At 43.2% G+C, this 18533-nt stretch overlaps 1 protein-coding gene across 2 annotated transcripts in view; it reads right to left on the reverse strand.

The window, feature by feature from the left end:
* Window positions 1-18533, reverse strand: part of CADPS (calcium dependent secretion activator) — a 484390-nt gene that overhangs the window by 155314 nt on the left and 310543 nt on the right. For both annotated transcript variants that reach the window (XM_088831951.1, XM_088831950.1), the window contains exons 9-10: window positions 11881-11947; window positions 1610-1718 (exon numbers count right to left, since the gene is read on the reverse strand). In XM_088831951.1, coding sequence (XP_088688077.1) covers window positions 1610-1718; window positions 11881-11947 — 176 coding nt within the window. The remainder of the gene's footprint in view (window positions 1-1609; window positions 1719-11880; window positions 11948-18533) is intronic.

The following is an 18533-nucleotide window of genomic DNA, read 5'->3' on the forward strand; positions in this document are numbered from 1 at the left end:
CTCCCCAACGGTAGAGAGGTCTGCCTGCTTCCATGTGAGGAGATAACTCGAGCTTCACTGCAGCTGTGCACACAGCTATGCTTTACTGCAGGTGCCAAAGGGTGAGACGGGTTAGACCTCAAGGCCCAGCGCTGCTTCTTCCTTTACAAAATGAGATGACAATTCTGGTCCTATGGACTTGGTGGACCGCAGTGAAATCCAAATGCTATCGTGCAGAGGAAAGGAAAAGGGAACTGGCTGAAAAGGAGGTAGTTTCACAAGACAGTGCTGCTTTTCCTTCTCATATCGGGCCCTTAAAGGGTCATAAAGACCTCCTTTAAGATGGAGGTCTTGGGAAAGAGGGACTGTTTCTCTGAAGGGAATGCTGTGATTTGAGAAGAAACCACTGCAGAACGCCACGAGGGTTCATTTCTTAACACAGGGGCCATATCCTTTGCTCAAGCTGTTGTGTGAAACTGGCTCAGGCTCCAAGGCCCTGTTCATGAGGAGGGATTTCCAGGACAAGCCTTTAAAGTCCTGACACATTTTACATGGTCAGCTCTGTATCGTGCTCTGGCAGGACACAAATTATCTGTGGCGGTCTGAGGGGGCAGGTCTGGTCCAAGGCACTCAGGAGTGGAAGTTCTGATGCCCACTGAGATGATAATTGTCCCTAGTGAACTGGGCCAGAGGTCTTCCCAGTTACACCTTTTCAGGTTAACGCCCCGTCTTCTCTCAGACTCTGTTTTTCCTTTATGTGTATTTTGTTGCATGTGGAAGAGCAATATGGGAGTAGAAAAAAAGGTTTTGGGCCAAATAATGCAGTATGGTTGGAAATGCTTTCCTTGTGCAGATTTGGCATAAAAATAAACTTCTCTGGGAGAGGGCTGTTGGTGCCTGTTGCTCATTAATATGCTGAAATGATTTCGCACCCCCCCCCCCATTTTGAAGGTTCCTTGAGGCAGATTTCTATTCAGTTTTTTTTTTTTCTGGGAAAAAGATAACATGGGTTTGGAGAGAGGTGTGAGAGGGCAGGATGCGGAACTTATGCAACGTAGAACTTCCGAGAAATACTACCATTTGTGTGGTTCTCTTAGTTACATAAGGCTGAGGAGTTTGGATGTCTACCCTGTGGACTGCTGTCATTTTAGGAGAAAAAAAAATGGTTTAGAGAAGACTTTCTTTTCAAGTACTATCAGATAACTGTGACGTGTACTTAGCAAATGTGGGCCTCAGGGCAGGTTTACCTGGACAGGAGACACGACACCTGCCAAGCCCACACATCACTGGTGAATAAGACACAGACACAGACACACACAGAGTCATGGGAGTACATGTAGGACTTCTTTTTCAGGAATTTCTATTGAACATTCTAGGGTGGAATTAAAATTTGAGGTGGGCACAGCTACATAAGAGAAAAACGTACTACATTTTCATTTTGGTTTTACGAGGATCCCTTGAGTCAAAACGAATCCCCGGACTGGAATGGGCACTTCTTCATTTGGGAAGGAACCTCCAGGGGATGGGGAACTGTGGCTGTGGCGCCCTAGTGACTTGGCTCAGTTAGTGTCCAACATGGAGGGAAGGGAGAGAGTTTTGTGGGTTCATGGTCTAGCAGGTGGGCAGGTACCTGGTTGGGGGTCCGTGTAATCCACAGTGTAGCCATCCAGTTGGAGAAGTTCCTGAGGCTCAGCTTTTTTCTCCCGGTAACTGCACATGGCAAACGTGTACTGACTCACCTGAAAAGGAGCAGCAGAGACACGTGAGGTTGATTCCCTAGAGCCCGTCTTCCTGGAATAAACCCTGCCCGTTCAAGCCTGTCCGTTCCTCTGAGGCCCTGTACTCCGGAGCTGGGCTCAGACTGCATTTTTCCATCTCCTGGCTGTGTGACTTGGAGCAAGTTAAGAGACTTCTCTGATCCTGATATCTCACCTGTAGATGGATATAATCTGAGAAGCTACCTTGTCGCTGCCTTATTGTGGGGACTGAATGAGTTCATATGTGCAATGCATTTCAAATCTTTTCTTGATGCTTAGGAAGTGTGTGAGAAAAGTTAGCTATTATCATTACTGCTATATTTTAATTGGGCTAAGCTACATGAAATTCACATTTGGGTAGGTCAAAACTGGTTGCAGAGCAGCAATTTTATACCTTCTACCTACTATGACTTTGGCCCTGGCTCTGGCTGAGGCTGTCATGCTCTCAGACTTGACACAGGCCTTTCAGTCATAAGTTAGGGACTAGTTTTTTATTTACACCTGCCTCCATTTGTTTTAGTATTTTATGTTTTGCAGGTCAATTCTCTGCACTGAGCCACACATCTCATTTCTTCCTCGCCCTTCCCACGGAAGGAGTGCCTTTGGTCGCTTTGAAAAGTCTTCCCTTCATCTCAGACAAGTGCAGGAGTGACATGCTGTCACAAGCAATGAGTGCTTGATCTCTAGGCGCCAGTCACGGGACAGCCACCCTCAGCCCCTGTCCCTCACCAGCCTCCGCCCATGTCTGTGCTGGGTGCATGCTCCACAGCTGCAGGCCGGCCTTCAGGATCCTGTCGCCACAGTGCATCCAGACCCAGCATGGATACTGAGCATTTCTGCATCCAGCCTGTCTGCAAGGAGTCCAGGGAAGAGCAAGCATCCTTCAGGCTTTGGGCTAAAAGCTCAGGGGCATATTTGCTTTCCATGGATGTCAAATGTCTTGGAGGAGTGCCACATCCCTCATCTCTTAGTTCCCTTTATTAAAACAGACATTTACTAAGTGAACTTTGATCCCAGCAGGGGATATTTTTTTATCTCCTCCATGGGTCAGATTTGTCCTTTTTTTAAATGGTAAGAAATTAGAGCTCTCAAACCCTGCATATATCTCCCACAGTCCCTGGCCTGAAGGTCCCAGCCGTAAGATAACAGGAGTCCTCAGGAGAATGTTTCACTGGTTGGTTTATCTCTTGCTGCCCTCTGTTGGTTCCTGATGAAAACTTTCTGCCTGACTTGTATTTCTTTACTTAGATCCTTTCTTATAGCTTACAGAATCTGTTCCTTATACTGCAGGGTCTCGAAGGGCTTCAAGGGAAACATAAAGCCGCTATGAGAATGTTCATAAGTGGACATGTATTATGCTTTGCAATAAGCATCTTCTTCTAAAAAGGAGGATTAAGAATGGAAGCTTTGCGTTAGGGGTCACACAGGCCAGGGACCTCATCCCAGCTCTCTAAGTTCTCACACATGTAACTCAGAGTCCTTATCTGTATTTTAGCTGTCTTATTTTGGTCGAAGAATAACCTGAGTGGTGAAGGGCTTTTTACATTGTGTGTGATATTCACCTGGCAAATACTCAGTATATGCATTTATGTAAGCATTTTCCTTGCATTTGGCACTATTTTCTCCTACAAAGTAGCTGAGCAGGTGTATTTGCCTACCAGATTATAAGTCCTTTGAAGGCATGCCTAGAGAATCATACATCTTCGTTATACTCCCCTTGCCATGAGCAAAATCTACCATGTAACGGGCATTCACTAATTGAGTCTGATCGATTCCAGAAAAATGAAATGAGTATTATCATCCAATAAAGAGGTTTCCTCCCTTCCAGATTTACACGTTACTCCAGTCCATTACTGATCCCAGAGACAACTGATTCTCCATACCCAAGAGTAAACAGATATTGCTGAAATGGCTCTGCAATGATATTATTGACCTCTCTGGTAAACTGGACATTATACAGCACATTAATGTGGTGATCAGCCAGATAGAGGGCTGGGGACGTTTATTTGAGATCAGTGAAACATCACAACAGAAAGGCGCTACTTCAAGGTTCAAGCATTTACTATTAATACATGCTTGGGGCTTTTTGACTTTTCCTTCTTCTACTTAGATCCTTGCTTCTTGGAGAGCTGTACGCTGCTGCCCCCTTCTGGTAATACTGTTGAAGTTGTTCCAGACAAACTGGGCTCAAAGAAATTGGTTTATCAGGACCATTTTAATATGGAATTTGGCAACTTACTTTAGTAAAAAAAGGAAGAAAGAAGGAATGATTTATTTTTGAATATTTATAATTATTGCAAGGAACCTCAGATTTTCTAGAGATCTTCAAGTGTGAGGAAACAGCAAGGATTTGGGACTTGCAAAGATCATGGCATCTGGTCCCATCACTTCATGGGAAATAGATGGGGAAACAGTGGAAACAGTGTCAGACTTTATTTTTGGGGGGCTCCAAAATCACTGCAGATGCTGATTGCAGCCACGAAATTAAAAGACGCTTACTCCTTTGAAGGAAAGTTATGACCAACCTAGATAGTATATTAAAAAGCAGAGACATCAGTTTGCCAACCAAGGTCCGTCTAGTCAAGGCTACGGTTTTTCCCGTGGTCATGTATGGATGTGAGAGTTGGACTGTGAAGAAAGCTGATCGCCAAAGAATTGATGCTTTTGAACTGTGGTGCTGGAGAAGACTCTTGAGAGTCCCTTGGACTGCAAGGATCCAACCAGTCCATCCTAAAGGAGATCAATCCTGGGTGTTCACTGGAAGTTCAGTTCAGTTCAGTTACTCAGTCGTGTCCAACTCTTTGCGACCCCATGAATCACAGCACGCCAGGCCTCCCTGTCCATCACCAATGCTAAAGCTGAAACTCCAATACTTTGGCCACCTCATGCGACGAGTTGACTCACTGGAAAAGACTCTGATGCTAGGAGGGATTGGGGGCGGGAGGAGAAGGGGACGACAGAAAATGAGATGGCTGGATGGCATCACCGACTCGATGGACATGAGTTTGAGTGAACTCCGGGAGTTGGTGATGGACAGGGAGGCCTGGCGTGCTGTGATTCATGGGGTCGCAGAGAGTCAGACACGACTGAGTGACTGAACTGAACTGAAACTGCTGTAAAAGAAGGCAAAAGGAGAAGGGGACAGGAGAGGATGAGACAGCATCAGCGCCACAATGGACGTGAATCTGAGCAAACTCTGGGAGACAGTGGAGGACAGGGAAGCCCGGCCTGCTACAATCCACGGAGTCGAAAAGCGTCGGACATAACTTAGCGACTGAACAACAACGAAGTCTTGTAATCCCTGACCTGCCAGAGTTTGCTGCATGGATGGGGCTCCTCAAGAATGAAGCCAGTTTAGAGGAAAGCACAGTCAAGAGATTCTATAAGCAATGAAGCTGTTCAAAAATCCATGCGTGGGTGCATGAATGGATGACACATAAGTAGGTAAGAGATTTGTAATTAAAAACATATTTGTAATGGAACAAGTATAGTAAAATGCTAATGGAAGAATTTAATCGTGCTTTTAGAGGTTTTCACTGTAAAATTCTTTCAGTTTCTCTGTACGTTTGAAAATGTTCTTGATAAAATAGTAGGGAGAAATAAAAAGATAACAAGAAAAAAGCAAAGAAATGGTTCAGATAGAGAGACTGTGTCTTGGTGACTTTGTTAAAGCTCTGGACCCAGCCATGCCAGAAAAACTCTTTAATCAGTAATTTAATAACTAACCAATATAATTCTTCTAAAACTTAAGCTAATTCAGGTTGATGATTGTTGTTTACAGAATATAAATAAAAATGTCTTTTAGGGCACTTGTGAAGCTGAATGGGAAGAATGAACATTCATTCAGCGATAAATCATTCACATACTCCATGTCTTAAAATTCACTTTCATGGTTAACTTAATACTGATTTCTGGGTACTAACTATTGTATTATGAGGTGCTTTACATTAACAGGCAATATGCTAGCTTATTCAGATTTAGATTTTTAGAAAGTTGGAATGGTCAGAATTTAGGGACATTATATTATTTCTATATTTTCTCAGGGCTTCCCTGGTGGCTCAGATAGCAAAGAATCTGCCTGTGATGCCGGAGACCCAGATTCGATCCCAGGGTCAGGAAGATCCCCTGGATAAGGAAACAGCAACCCACTTCACTATGCTTGCCTGGGAAATCCCATGGACAGAGGAGCCTGGTGGGCTAAGTCCATGGGGTTGTAAAGAATCAGACACGATTGAGCGACCAAAACTTCCACTTCACTTTCATATTATCTCTAAGGAATCAGAGACAAGATATCATTTCGGGACTACACTGGTTCTAACTGATACAAGTTAGAAAGTTATAGGCTGCTGTATCTGCACAGTTTCATCTGAGAGTTTGGAGTCATGGAAGACACCTGCAATCAGAAGACCTGTGTGAGGCTGCACACTGGTTGTCTATGAGTTGTTGCGTCTTGGCAAGTCATTTAAGCAGCCTCAGCTTCTGTTTCCTCCTATGTGGAACTTGGGTAGTGGTGGGGGTAGATGGGTCCTCACTATATTACAGAAATATTGTGAAGACCAGCTTGATAAACACCTTGTAAACTCCCAGAGGCCGTAAAATAGAATTATCAGCATTATTAGACAAATCACAGAAAGATGCTAAAAGGGGACAAGTATCTCAGAAATAATTTGGCTGAAGACCAGTTAAATATTGATATTAACAAGAAATCACTGGGGCATGGAAGAAAAATATTTTAAAATAAGAAGATGATAGAGGTGAGGCTTTCTAATCTGATATGGATGAGGAGTTGGCTGCCTCCACTCCTCCCCTTCCAAACCAAGATGGGAAGCTCAGAGTGGAGGTAATCTCCATCATTAGTAGTGGTCTGGCCACAGCTCCTGACAATGGTAATCAATGCGTTTGGTCCGGACCATGGCCACGGCAGTTTAGTTACTCTGATGCTCATTTTCCTGGAGAACATACATTCTGAGAGAGCATAGTCTACAGGAAGGAGAGACTTGGTTTAACAGGGACAATGATTGCTGAGCAGTGTTTCTTCCACTGGACACCCTGCACCAGTACCTCCTGAGCTGCGTGTCAAGGACACAGGTTCCTGAGCTCCATCTCAGAGTCTCTGTGTCAGAGGCTTCGGCATGGCTCTCGAATCTGCATTTTAAACAACACGCAGTCCAGGCAGTCCAGGTCCATAACCGGAAAACACAGTGGAACAACACTGAAGTCTCTGTCACAGAAACACCCCGAAACGGCTTCATTCCCATCAGGGCCCGTGGTGCAGGCTCCAGTCACACTCACCATCATTTCAGCCTTGATCCTTAAACACGGGAATTGCCGCTTTGGCTCAACACTCCTCAAAGGGTGGCCTTTGTCCCTGGTTAGTAGGAAGTCCATTTACAAGCTATTTTTTTGTTCCCAAGGTAGTAGCTTAGCTCTGAAAGGAAATCTCACTAAGACAGAATGCAAAAATTCTGCATTATGGACAAAAAAGGAGACCATGTGCATGTGTGTGAGAGAGACAGACAGACAGCTGGGGTGGGAGAGGAGATGGACTCTGAGGAGACTGGTGTTGGATATGTTCTCTCTTTAGGCTTTCCAAACAATTTTCCTTCTATTAAATCTAATGGAACTCACGATCCTGTTGGAAATTATGCATCACTAAGTCTCTATAAAAAATATTCCGTCTGAGTGGAGAGGAAACAAACATTCATTGAGTCACGTGGGCAGCTGTGCTTCCTGAGTGGTGGCTTCACGTTGTCCACAGAGAACCCTCTGAGGCTGCTGGGGAGTCAGGGCAGGACAGGGTGGAGGGATCTGCTTCCTTCCCTAGCTCCCTCACCCATCCCCAAATTTGATCAGACCGGTTCTCCTGTTTGTTTTGTTTTGGGCCACACCACACACATGTGGGATCTTAGCTCCCCAAGTAGGGATGGAACCAGAGACTCTGCGGAGGAAACGTGGAATCTTAACCACTGGAACACCAGAAGTTCAGGTTATCCTGTTTTTACTTTTGCATTTTGGGTGTCAGTGGAATGGTGCGGTGGCTGAAAAGAAACTCAAAATCATCTGTCTGTTAGACTGGATTCCACACCACATGCTGCTGCCCGGTGCCAAGTTTCTCTTCAAGCAACTTGGGGTATTTTTGGTTTCCCTGAATTGGGCCAGGATTTGGGGCCCTGAACTTCTCTCTTGCAGTTCTGTTGGCATTGGGGTTGTTTCAAAGTACTTAAGTTTTTGTTTATCGTTTTCATAGAGTGCCTGTAAGTGTGATCATCTAAACAGCAGAGATGAAAAAATGAGCAGAATCCAAAAGTGATGCAGTATTTTCCAGGCAGGCCACTAAAACTGCTTTGAGACATTGTTGTAGTGGACAGGACAAAAATGTCAACAAAACCGGAACTCTCCTCCTGGCTCCCCTATTACCCTGGTGATGGCAAGGCTGTCCTATCACCTCTGTAAGCCACAGAAGGTGTTAAGGGAGGTTTAGATTGAAACAGAAGGTTTAGTTTGGGGGATCCCTGTACCCAATGTACCGCAAGGGCTCTTTAAAGTGAATGAGAATCAGATATACACGAAACATCTCACAAAATCCTTGTAGGAAAGATGCTGAGCTTTAGGCGGGCCTCCGATGCCCTTTCATGATTTTCAGAAGTGAGCTCAGAGCTTGCTTTGTAGCTACTAGGTGATTCTTATCTTCTTTTGGTAGAAGGCTTGGTGTGAAAACCCTAAAATGTCTGTGTTCCAGCTGCACTGCTTACAACAATCATTCTCTTCTTTTGGGTTCAGTACATATTGTATAGACATAGCTTCATTAGCATTTTTCAGCACAATTATTTTTTCCCCTGAAGAGTGAAATCTCTCCCGAAGTAAGAGATCAGCCACATCTCCTAAGCACTCTGTCATTTCAAAGATTCTCAGAGGAAAGTCTTGGGTCCAGTAACCCACTACCAAGTGGGAGACGAGACTTTGTATCACATGATAAGGCCACTTGTACCACTTCCTCTGAGAAGGTGTCGCCAGCCACTCTCCAGGCCATATGACCTTTCTTTTCTCAGAACCACCTGAAGCACTGCCTTGGCTCTTCCTCTCTCCTCCTTTTCCTTCTTACTTCCACCAAGCACTTCCTGAATAAGCATGCCAGCTACTGGGCAGGGCAGGGTATGTGTTGGAGCTGAGGGGAGGGAAGGACAGCTAGAGGAATCAGAAACAGAACTGACCCTGAAGCAGCACACCGTCTATGAGGGAGGCCAGATGCACAGTGATTCCAGGGGGCCTGCTCTGCCCAGTGGGAGGCACAAAAGGGGAGAACCACCCACAATCCAGCCCTGCTTCTTTTGATGTCTGTTTCTCTCCACCTACATGCTCTCTTTAGAGTAGATATCACCTGTTTGTGCCTGCTCAGCATTCACTTCTGTGTCTGGTAATGGCACCCTGATTTTGCATTGGAGACAGCTCAGTGGCACTGTGAGTCAAAGTGCCATGGCCTGCCCTGTGAAAAGTTGGGTGTGTGACACAAGCTGGACTGACCCAGTTCCCTGTCTCAAATTTGACCCTTGAGTGGAGACACAAGGATAGAAAATGGTCAGAGCTGATTCTGTCCTACAGCCACATCAGTGACACTGGCCATGGTTCCTACCGCCTGGATTTCTGGAACTCCTCTGGGAAGTAGCTTTTGCAACAATCATATCAACTAACACAAAAGCCTTCCAAAATACATTTTTTAAAATCATAATTGCCTTGCCTCTGTTTCTGCTGTCTGCTTATGAGGAACTCTAAGAGATACTCTTTTGGAAGTAGGGACTAGGTCTCCAGGTTCTTCTCTATGATCTATCAATGTGCCCTAATCAAAATAGGTTCTGGATAAATGTTGGTTAGCTGATATTCCGAGGAAATGTACTGCAGGATTAAATGTCTTCTATCACTTAGACGTGGCTGATTTGAATGGGTGGGAAAAATTTCAAAGTTTTCCTTTGGTTAATTTATTTTGAGGTTTTGTTGTACCCTAGAGCAATCATGACGGAGAAGGCAATGGCAAGCGACTCCAGTACTCTTGCCTAGAAAATCCCATGGACGGAGGAGCCTGGTAGGCTGCAGTCCATGGGGTCGCTACAAGTCAGACATGACTGAGAGACTTCACTTTCATTTTCACATTGGAGAAGGAAATGGCAACCCACTCCAGTGTTCTTGCCTGGAGAATCCCAGGGACGGGGGAGCCTGGTGGGCTGCCGTCTATGGGGTCGCAAAGAGTCGGACACGACTGAAGTGACTTAGCAGCAGCAGCAGAGCAATCATGAAAGCAAAGATCATGTCTTGCTTACAGCTAGAGAGATGAAGTCTGCTTTAGAGGCTCAGCAGAGGCTTGAGAAGATCCACAGAAGGTCTAGCCTTAGAAGCTCAGGGTTGGTAGAACGTTCAGGGCCATTTAGACTAAGGGGCAGCTGCTTTACTGTGAGGTTTCGAATCGGTAGAGCCCAAAATACTAGTCAAGACTCTTTGCAACCTCAAGGACTGTAGTCTGCCAGGATCCTCTGTCCATGGAATTCTCCAGGCCAAAATTCTAGAGCAGGTAGCCGTTCCCTTCTCCAGGGGATCTTTCCAACCCAGGAATTGAACCAGGGTCTCCTGCACTGCAGGTGATTCTTTACTAGCTGAGCTACCAGGGAAGCCCCACAGCCAACACTGTAACCCAGAAACACCTTTAGTCACTTAAATTTAAATTAGAAGTTGACTCACTTTATGACATGTTTCAAAGTACAGCATAAATTAATTTTGGCAAATTTACATGCTCTGGTGGAACTTATAAATTAAAAAGAGGTAATGGCAAATTCCTTTATAAACTGAAAAATCCTGATGCAAAAAGCAAACAAACCAAAAATAAAAAAAAGAAAAGAGAGATTTTTCAAGGATACATACTCAAGGATATATATTCAAGGACATAATTCAAGGAATTATACTTTTCTTAAAGAAGCACAGAAGAGAGCAATGGTATATCATTTATATATTTCTAGGGTATCATTAGTATCACTGTCTGTACCTACACCTGCATCTATATATACAGAGATGCTCCTGGCTGCATGGTTAGTAACAGTTCCAGCTGGAGAAGCCCAAAGGACAGGTAGAATCTGAGCGATACACACAGTCATGAAACAGTGTCTATAGTGATTTGTGTTAAAAAACAAACAAAAAAACATGTTAATAAACAACATGAAGAGTTTGGTTATTTAAAAAAAATCTATGTGGAAAGATATGTTTAGAAAGGTAATCTTAATTACTGGGGATCCGGAAGCCTCAGAAATCAGTAAGAACGGAATGTTTTTCCACAGAAAATTCATAATCAAACATACGAAACAAAGAAAAAGATGTAAAAAGTCCAACTAATTTCTGGCTTTTCTCATAATGACCATCTTTGGAGAAGGAAATGGCAACCCACTCCAGTATTCTTGCCTGGAGAATCCCAGGGACAGAGGAGCCTGGTTGGCTGCCATTTATGGGGTCGCACAGAGTCGGACACGACTGAAGCAACTTAGCAGCAACAGCAGATTCTTGTAAAACAGTGTTAATGTCCCTGCTGCCATAATCAGGCGCATGCTTTCTCTCTCCCTGGGCCCTGCATTGCTGGCAGGGGTGAGGGTCTACTGTTACCACCTTTCATATATATTTCTGTATTGTTAGAATTAAAAAATAATTAGCATGTATTAATGTTTAGAATTTTAAAGTGATGGAAAAGTAGGAAAAGGAGCCATCGAGGTACTGGAAATGTTCTGCATCCCTCTGAATGGTGACTGCATGGATATATAATAAATAGAAATTCATTGAGTTAAACACTTAAGCTTTGTGCCCTTAAGGTAAATGATACAAAAAACATTAAAGTGCTTAGTTGCTCAGTCATGTCCAACTCTTTGCAACCCCATGAACTACAGCCCGCACCAGGCTTCTCTGTCCATGGGGATTCTCCAGGAAAGAATACTGGAGTGGAGTTGCAATGCCTTCCTCCAGGGGACTTTCCCAACCCCAGGGATTGAACCCAGGGCTCCCACAATGCAGGTGGAATCTTTACTGAGCCACCAGGGAACCCCCGAAACATTAATGAATCCTATCAAGTGTTTAAAAATAATGGCTCTTAAGATTGATATTAGAGTTGAAGAGTTACCTGCACTAAGACAAAGAATCTTTTCTTCCATCTCTTCCAGACATTCTTACCGATGGCCCATAAATACCTAAAGAGAAGAAAAAGACCAGAGCTGCATTAAGCTCGAGCAAGTGCACTGTTTAATTTGCTTCGCCATGAAGCTGGGAGCTCATGGATAAGGAAATTCACAGGGCTCAGAAACAGAAAACAGATTCTGGGGTGTGGTTGAGGAAAAGGAACAGGAGGCGGGATTTACTTCCACTTATAGAAAGCACTGTGGCCCATCATCAGACTTGACTTAAATTCCTTGTCAGATTCCAGAAAGCACCTTGGAAAATGTTACACTACACCTTAATTTGTTTATGTGCTAAAAATCTTGTAGGTAGGGAAACTCCTGCTGCTGCACAAGAGAGAAAAGAATAGTGCTAAATATTACAACTCCAATTCTTTCACCTCTTCTCAAGTCTTACTAAGGAAAAACTTCCCTTGTTTGCTTTTGCTGTGATTCTGGCAAATGAAGGTACAATACAGAAGGAAGTTTCAAGCTGACATAGCAAGTCCTCCCTACACCTCTCCCTCCTCCCCCAAATGCTCATATGTTGATGGAAATTATTCTTCATACAGGAAAATAAAATTAAGGAAGGTTAAGAATTACAAAGGCACACTTCAAAGATTCTATTATCAGTGTAACTGACTTACTGATTCATGAATTATGCCCTTCCTCGGCCTTGCGAATTGATACATGTTGAACTTTTCAGGCTCTATTGGACCAGGCGAAGACAGACCTGGTCATACTCAAATGCATTCAAATCCTCGAGTTCCCAAACTGGCTTTACCTGCTCTCAAAAACCAACTGGCCTACTTCCAAGTTCCCACTTCACCTGCAATCAGACAGAATTTCCTCTTTGGAACGTAATGAAGAATGCACCTAATGAAAATGTACACTGTTTGACAAATTTCAGGGGCTTCTGGGAGTGTCTGGTGGCCAAAGCACTCAGGCCTTCAAGCCACAGACCAGAGTCACCCAGGTCCTCATGCAAGTCGCAAGTATAGCTGATTTTTACCTCCTGCAAAGTTGCTCACTCTGCTCACACCTCCCCTCTTTCAGCCCCAGCCCACATTTGAGGGCCACAGTCAACCACAGACCAGAAAGATCTGCATCCTCCTTCAGGCCTCAGGACAGATCCTACATCTGCACATTCTGGCATGGATTTCCCAGGGGAAACACGTTCACTGAGTCTCCCCTGTAGACATGATGGGGGCCCCCAACTTCGGCCACTCACACTGCACTTCCATGATTTATTCCAAATCAGTCCATCATATAATTTGCCTTTTTTTTTCTTTAACTTGACTTATTTAACATGAATAAGTTTATTTTGAAAGGAATTGTCATAACATGTTTATATTGATATACTACTTTCATATTATACTGCATAAGACACATGAAAATACGTAACTCTTTACCTATAAGCTTATCTGTGTGTCATGAACGCTGTTGTGCAGCATCAGTGGTGAGAATACACTCGTGAAACCTTAGCCTAGAAAGAAACAGAGCACCTGCATCTGGCTGTTCTATGCCCTCTAAATTCCGCTTCTGTATCTCACAGCATCTCTACTCTCTGACCACAGCATAGTTTCCCATCCCATTACCTTTGTACATATTATGGTACCTGGAATGCCTTCTGCCTGATCCCTATGTCAGAATTCATAGTCTTCCTAAGTTTGTACTCTTACTTTGATGTCATCACCTCCTGGGCCCTGCAGATAATTCTACTGGTAGTTACAATGATCATAATGCTATAATTTTTTTATTTTCCTATGTATTGTTTCTACTGGATTGTGCGTTCCTTGAAGGAAGGAAACTTATTTTTTTCTAAATTCTCCATTCTGAATTCCTAGCACAATTTTTGATGTATGGTAGGTGGTCAATATACATTTGTATAATATTTTGATTAGTTCTGAATGCCAAGTTCTTGAGAAACCAGAGCCATGTTTAAAAAGTTTTCTGATGAGAGTTTCAAACATGGCATAGAGGCATGCATTTCTTTGCAAAATTTTTTGAAATTTTCTTCCTCTCAAAATATATCCCATCTATTTTTTTTTAAGGTGGACCATTTTTAAAGCCTTTACTGAATTGTTGCAACATTGTTTCTATTTTATGTTTCGGTGCAAGGTATGTGGGATCTTAGCTTCTCCACCAGGGATTGAACTTGTGCCTCTTGCAATGGACAGCCAGGGATGGTCTCTATCCTATGTATTTCTATATTCACTGCTACTCCCCATTCAAGTTATTATCATCTCTACCTGAGCCACAGAATAGGCTCCTACCTGGTCTCCCTGCTTTCACTGGAACTCCATTTGTTATATAACAGAAACAGAGTGACTTTTTAATGGGTCAACTAAATCAGGAATACACTCAATCTAAATAAGAATGGGAAGCTATGAGAGGGTTTCAAGCAGGGGGGAGTGACACATTTATGTTTCTAATTAAGATGATCCCAGAAGTTGCTGAGTGGTTAATGCACTGTAGATTCAAAGGGCAAGAGAGAAGGCAGGGAAATCATTGAGGAGATGGTTACAGGGGTGCAGACCAGAGGATGGTGGCTGAGACTGTGGAAAAGGCTGGTTGGCTGGTAAATTTACCAGCTCTGGGGCCAAAACGGTCAGCTCTGGTTATGTGGATCACCTAGCTGCCTTGGACAGTGCTCTTAATCTTCTTGAAATATATTAATGTATCCATGGGAGAAATGAACATTAAAAGGAAGCCTCAGCCAGGTCTAAGGAGAGAGTGGCTTATTGGTCTGTACTGATTAAGGGTGTACTCTTCCAGTTCTAGTTTTGCTGCTTAACCCAAGATGTTGGACAAGATACTTAATCACTTGGTATTCTGGAAAAGCATGGCCAGAAACAGTTCTCTCTTGCAGGGTTGTTGTGGGGATTAAACGAGATGATGCTTGTGAAGTGTAATCACAAAGTATTGCAAGAAGTAGATGCACAATGAATGTCAGTCTAATTATAAAACATACATAAGCATATCATTAGTAATAGTTATTAATAGCTACATATGTGGTAAGAACTCTCCTTGCACATATGTACACAGGGAAACAGATGAAATGAAAGATCAGATAAAGACAATGGGCAAAGGTTTTTGCGTTTTTAGTAATTCCTGGTAAGACTGTAACAGTCTCATACTTTTCTAGCAGCTACTACCCATTTTTTTCTTTCTTCTTGACCTAAATCTGTATAAAGGGATTCAAAAAAACAAACACAGCTACTACATCTAAAGACTTACAGTTCTTTTAAGATTTTTTTTTTTTTTTGGTGTGGACCATTTTTAAAGTCTTTATTGAATCTGTTACAATACTGCTTCTGTTTTATGTTTTGGCTTTTTTGGCCACAAGGCATATGGGATCTTAGTTCCTGACCAGGAATCAAACCCACACCCTCTGCATCGGAAGGCAAAGTCTTAACCACTGGACTGCCAGGGAAGTCCCATAAAGTGTAGTTTTAAATGAGGAACATGCAAGTAGGAAAACTAGTTCACCTAAAGTCACAGAATATAATTCATATGGAATCATTAGTTTTTCTCCATCATAATAGAAATACTGCTGCTACTGCTGCTAAGTCACTTCAGTTGTGTCCGACTCTGTGTGACCCCATAGACGGAAGCCCACCAGGCTCCCCCATCCCTGGGATTCTCCAGGCAAGAACACTGGAGTGGGTTGCCATTTCCTTCTCCAATGTGTGAAAGTGGAAAGTGAAAAGTGAAAGTGAAGTCGCTCAGTCGTGTCCGACCCTTAGCGACCCCATGGACTGCAGCCTACCAGGCTCCTCCATCCATGGGATTTTCTAGGCAAGAGTACTGGAGTGGCTTGCCATTGCCTTCTCTGAATAGAAATACTAGATATTGCTTAGTGAAGTCTTACTATTCTTCTGTGTGTGCCCAGTACTTTACATCAATTGATTATACCCACTTGGAGGAGTTAAGAGCCTGAATCTGGAGCCATACTGCCTAGGTTCCTGAGTGACCTTCAGCAAGCTACTAAACATCTCTGCCTCAGTTTTCTCCTCTGTATAATGGAGATAATAATAATAGTGCCTACTTCAAGCACTGCTGTAAGGATTAAAGTAGCTAATGAAGTAGAAAGTCCTTAGAACAATATCTGGCACAAAGTAAGAACTCAGTGTCACTATGTTATTACTCCTATGTTACAGCTAAGGGAAATGAAGTTCAGAAAGCTCCAGTAACTTCTCTAGGGCTTCAAGCTGGTGAACGACATCGACAGAATTTACACCTGGAACAGTGGCTCTAGACTGCCCTTTCAGCATGCTATTCTTACTCTTGCAAATCACAAACTTTGCCTTTTTTATTGAACTAAGTTCATGAACGCTATTCCAATCAGAGAAGACTTGTGGTTAAAAGCTACTGAATAGGAAAGCTGAGTGGGATCAGAGAAAAATTAATCCTCCTTTAGAAAGTATCATTTGGTCTGACTGAAAGAAGGGTTTTCCATCTGAGGTTTTCCTCAGAATTTATTACTAATCTGGCACATAACAGAAGATGTCAAAACTGAGAAAAATTGAGGGCTACAATGTACTGTTTCTGTCTAGTCAGCTCCAGCTCTGCATTTTCTTAGGTTGGATGGAACATGCTCCTTAAGCAGAATGGAATGCACCTGGAGCAGATGGAATTCTTTCACTGTAGATATACAGGTGGTTCCCCCCCACTCCCCACCTCACACTCCAGATCCTCATTCCACAGACAGACCTGTGTGGGCAATGGCCTTCAGCTGTCTCTTCAAGCCATCCAGATATGTAGAAATCTGGGTTTGGGAATAGACATATCAATATTATAGTGCTGTGAGCCTAAATTAAGCTGAAGGGTTATATCTTAAACTCAAGGTGGAAGTACTGAGGTGGGAATTAGCCTGCCATTAGCTATCTTTTGGCTTAGCTACCCCATGCCTCAGTTTACTCAGCTGTCAAATGGGGATGGCACAGCACCGACCTCATTTGGTTGTTGTGAGGAGTGATGAAGATGACTTACATAGTAACTGGCACATGGTAACTGCTCAGTAATGTTAGTATTATGGATGTGTGTTGTTATTATTAGTTGTAGTAGTGAAAAAAAAAAGTAGCCCTAGTAGAAAGAATTATTGAGTTGGGCAGAAAGTTTGTTTGGGTTTTTCATATGATGTCACAGATAATCCCAAACAAACTTTTTTGGTCAACCCAATATATGCAATTACCAACTCTGTAAAGGATTCATCACAGATAGAGTGCCTGATGAACTCTGGACGGAGGTTCGTGACACTGTACAGGAGACAGGGACCAAGACCATCCCCATGGAAAAGAAATGCAGAAGAGCAAAATGGCTGTCTGAGGAGGCCTTACAAATAGCTGTGAAAAGAAGAGAGGCGAAAAGCAAAGGAGAAAAGGAAAGATATAAGCATCTGAATGCAGAGTTCCAAAGAATAGCAAGGAGAGATAAGAAAGTCTTCCTTAGTGATCAATGCAAAGAAATAGAGGAAAACAACAGAATAGGAAAAACAAGAGATCTCTTCAAGAAAATTAGAGATTCCAAGGGAACATTTCATGCAAAGATGGGCTCGATAAAGGACAGAAATGGTATGGACCTAACAGAAGCAGAAGATATTAAGAAGAGGTGGCAGGAATACACAGAAGAACTGTACAAAAAAGATCTTCACGACCAAGATAGTCACGATAACGTGATCACTGACCTAGAGCCAGACATCTTGGAATGTGAAGTCAAGTGGGCCTTAGAAAGCATCACTACTAGCAAAGCTAGTGGAGGTGATGGAATTCCAGTTGAGCTATTTCAAGTCTTGAAAGATGATGCTGTGAAAGTTCTGCACTCAATATGCCAGCAGGTTTGGAAAACTCAGTGCTGGCCACAGGACTGGAAGAGGCCAGTCTTCATTCCAATCCCAAAGAAAGGCAATGCCAAAGAATGCTCAAACTACCGCACAATTGCACTCATCTCACACGCTAGTAAAGTCATGCTCAAAATTCTCCAAGCCAGGCTTCAGCAGTATGTAAACCGTGAACTCCCAGATGTTCAAGTAGGTTTTAGAAAAGGCAGAGGCACCAGAGATCAAATTGCCAACATCCGCTGGATCATGGAGAAAGCAAGAGAGTTTCAGAAAAACATCTATTTCTGCTTCATTGACTATGCCAAAGCCTTTGACTGTGTGGATCACAATAAACTGTGGAACATTCTGAAAGAGATGGGAATCCCAGACCACCTGACCTGCCTCTTGAGAAACCTGTATGCAGGTCAGGAAGCAACAGTTAGAACTGGACATGGAACAACAGACTGGTTCCAAGTAGGAAAAGGTGTACGTCAAGGTTGTATATTGTCACCTTGCTTATTTAACTTATATGCAGAGTACATCATGAGGAACGCTGGGCTGGAAGAAGCACAAGCTGGAATCAAGATTGCTGGGAGAAATATCAATAACCTCAGATATGCAGATGACACTACCCTTATGGCAGAAAGTGAAGAGGAACTCAAAAGCCTCTTGATGAAAGTGAAAGAGGAGAGTGAAAAGGTTGGCTTGAAGCTCAACATTCAGAAAACAAAGATCATGGCATCTGGTCCCATCACTTCATGGGAAATAGATGGAAAAACAGTGGAAACAGTGTCAGACTTT

The sequence above is a fragment of the Moschus berezovskii genome, chromosome 24 (assembly GCF_049115385.1).
Source record: "Moschus berezovskii isolate FMDL1 chromosome 24, NW_MosBer_1.0, whole genome shotgun sequence".
Classification (NCBI taxonomy): Eukaryota; Metazoa; Chordata; class Mammalia; order Artiodactyla; family Moschidae; genus Moschus; species Moschus berezovskii.